The sequence below is a fragment of the Nannobrachium achirus genome (assembly GCF_963921795.1).
Source record: "Nannobrachium achirus genome assembly, chromosome: 10".
Lineage (NCBI taxonomy): Eukaryota > Metazoa > Chordata > Actinopteri > Myctophiformes > Myctophidae > Nannobrachium > Nannobrachium achirus.
The window spans coordinates 26,438,613-26,440,756 of record NC_137819.1 but is presented as its reverse complement, the minus strand read 5'-3'; the positions used below and the strand labels follow the sequence as shown (position 1 = coordinate 26,440,756).

Below are 2,144 nucleotides of genomic sequence, written 5' to 3'. Positions count from 1 at the left end.
TGTCAGCCGGCCTTTAACTGTCTGAGGCACTTCTGGACTTCTCCTTGTAACCTGCCAACTAATGATGTCACCGGTGGGCAGGTTTCTGAAATGTCCACAGCCCTCCTCTTAAACACAGAGTGAGTAGGCAAATAATGCCATCCTATAATGAACATAAGTGAGGACCAATTATGTATATCAGTGGTTCTCAAATTGACACTTACAAGTGAAACAAAACCTGGCACAACCATGCCACAGAAACAGACAATCTAACAAACATTTCAGGGAAACCGACAGATATAAACAAAATAAACACAGGCAGGGACGGATTAACCCCCCTGGCCTATAATTTTTTAGCCCCCCCCCCCCCCCCCCCCCCCCCCACCCTCCACCATAACCCCCCTCCCTCCCGACGCACACTACCCAGCTCGGATTTTAAGCCATGATGATCATCTGTGGGCCAAAAAAACACCTGTAGACAACAGACATTTAATTTGAGTAAATTGTCAATGACCATGCGGTCCAGTTCCTCCAAGGGCCCCTGAGAGCCAAGGCCCCCTGGCAACGGCCCCACCGGCCCAATGGTTAATACAGCCATGAACACGGGTCTCAATAACAATCAATACAGGGATTGGCTGGTGCAAACAGGACACATGTCACTGGGTCGACAACCCAGCCTGCCAACATTAAACTAGGTGTTGTGACTGTAGACCTATGATTAAACTTAACTTCAACATATATTCTTTTGGATATTTTATCAGAAAGAAATGCATTTACAATTGTGCCTACACCTGTGCCTCAGAAAAGGAATTCTCTTTGCTATAGCTGGTGATCCCTGGGTTTGTGGAAGTGTTGGTCTGAGGCAACTCTTCACTGAAGGCTTTCTCCAACACTTTCAGGACAGACCTGCGAAACACATCCTTGAAATCCTGACCCATGAACACGTACAACAGTGGGTTCAGGCAGCTGTTGAGAAATGCCAGGCTGATAGCTATGGGAAACACAATGTAGATCACATTGAACATAGTTTCACTGTATTATCCCAAAAAGATACACAACACAATCAGTCCCATGATGTGAAAGGGGGCCCAGCATAGGAAAAATGTGGTGATAACAGCTGCTATGATTTTGAAGGGACGACCTGATTGGCTGGCCAGCGAGCGATTCCTCCTGAGCCGGTAAATGATGACGGAATAGCAGGAGACGATGATGGTGAAAGGGACCACGAATCCCATGAGGAAGCGAGTGATGATCATGGCTTCAAATCGAAACAACCTTTGTGGACTGTAGTCATCTGTGATCATAAAGTTGCAAAAGGAGAATAAGGAGAGTGTGTCCCTAAAGAAGTGAGGAGAACTGAGAGCCAAGGCCAGCACCCAAACACCCAGACTCACAAAAGACGCCTTTCTGACACTGCGGTGGTTCTTGGCCCACACTGGCCACACAACACATACACATCTGTCAACACTGATGACCACCAGAATGAAGATGCTGACATACATGTTCATGAGCAGAATGATAGTGTTCAGTTTGCACATTAATTTACCAAAAGGCCAGTCTTCCAGAGCCATTTCTGTGATTTCCAGGGGCAGGAACACTGTAACGAGGAAGTCGGCCACGGCGAGGTTGAGGTACCAAACGGTGTTGACGTTTTCTTCATTTTGAAGCCCGTCACCCAGATGACAACACCGTTCCCCAGCACGCCGAGCACACAGATCAGGCTGAGAATGGTGACGGATGCGATCATGAGGGATTTGTGGACTTCCTCGTAGACAATTTGTTCATCTTCATTATAGTCGTCATACTCATCATTGACATTGTCCTCCCAGAAAGAGCCATTTCCACCAGACAGATCCATGGTTTCATTGTGATAGACATTAGTTGTGGTCATATTCTCCATCGTCCTAAAAAGTATAATAACAAAACAAAGGTACATGCTTTGTTTTATCACACCATTAATTATCTTAATTCCAGGGCAGGGCTCAGTAACACTCCATAAGCATTCATAATGGCCGGCAAAAAAAATCAAGAAAAATCACAATCAGTGTGATGTGAGCAGTGCTATTTATGAGTTCATTTCATTAATCATCCTGTGAAGCTTGGCCAATGTAACCCTAGGGCTCTATTGTCATTGTCTTAAGTACCAGCTCTTATGCCTTAACTTA

At 45.6% G+C, this 2,144-nt stretch overlaps 1 protein-coding gene across 1 annotated transcript; it reads right to left on the bottom strand.

Annotated features, from left to right (window-relative positions):
• Positions 1-764: 764 nt before the first annotated feature.
• On the bottom strand, positions 765-1,837 carry LOC308292924 (C3a anaphylatoxin chemotactic receptor-like; the record flags this gene model as incomplete). The annotated part of the gene is given in 3 exon segments (XM_080735348.1): positions 765-1,016; positions 1,020-1,627; positions 1,630-1,837. Coding segments are annotated over 3 exon segments (1,068 nt in total).
• Positions 1,838-2,144: the final 307 nt, after the last annotated feature.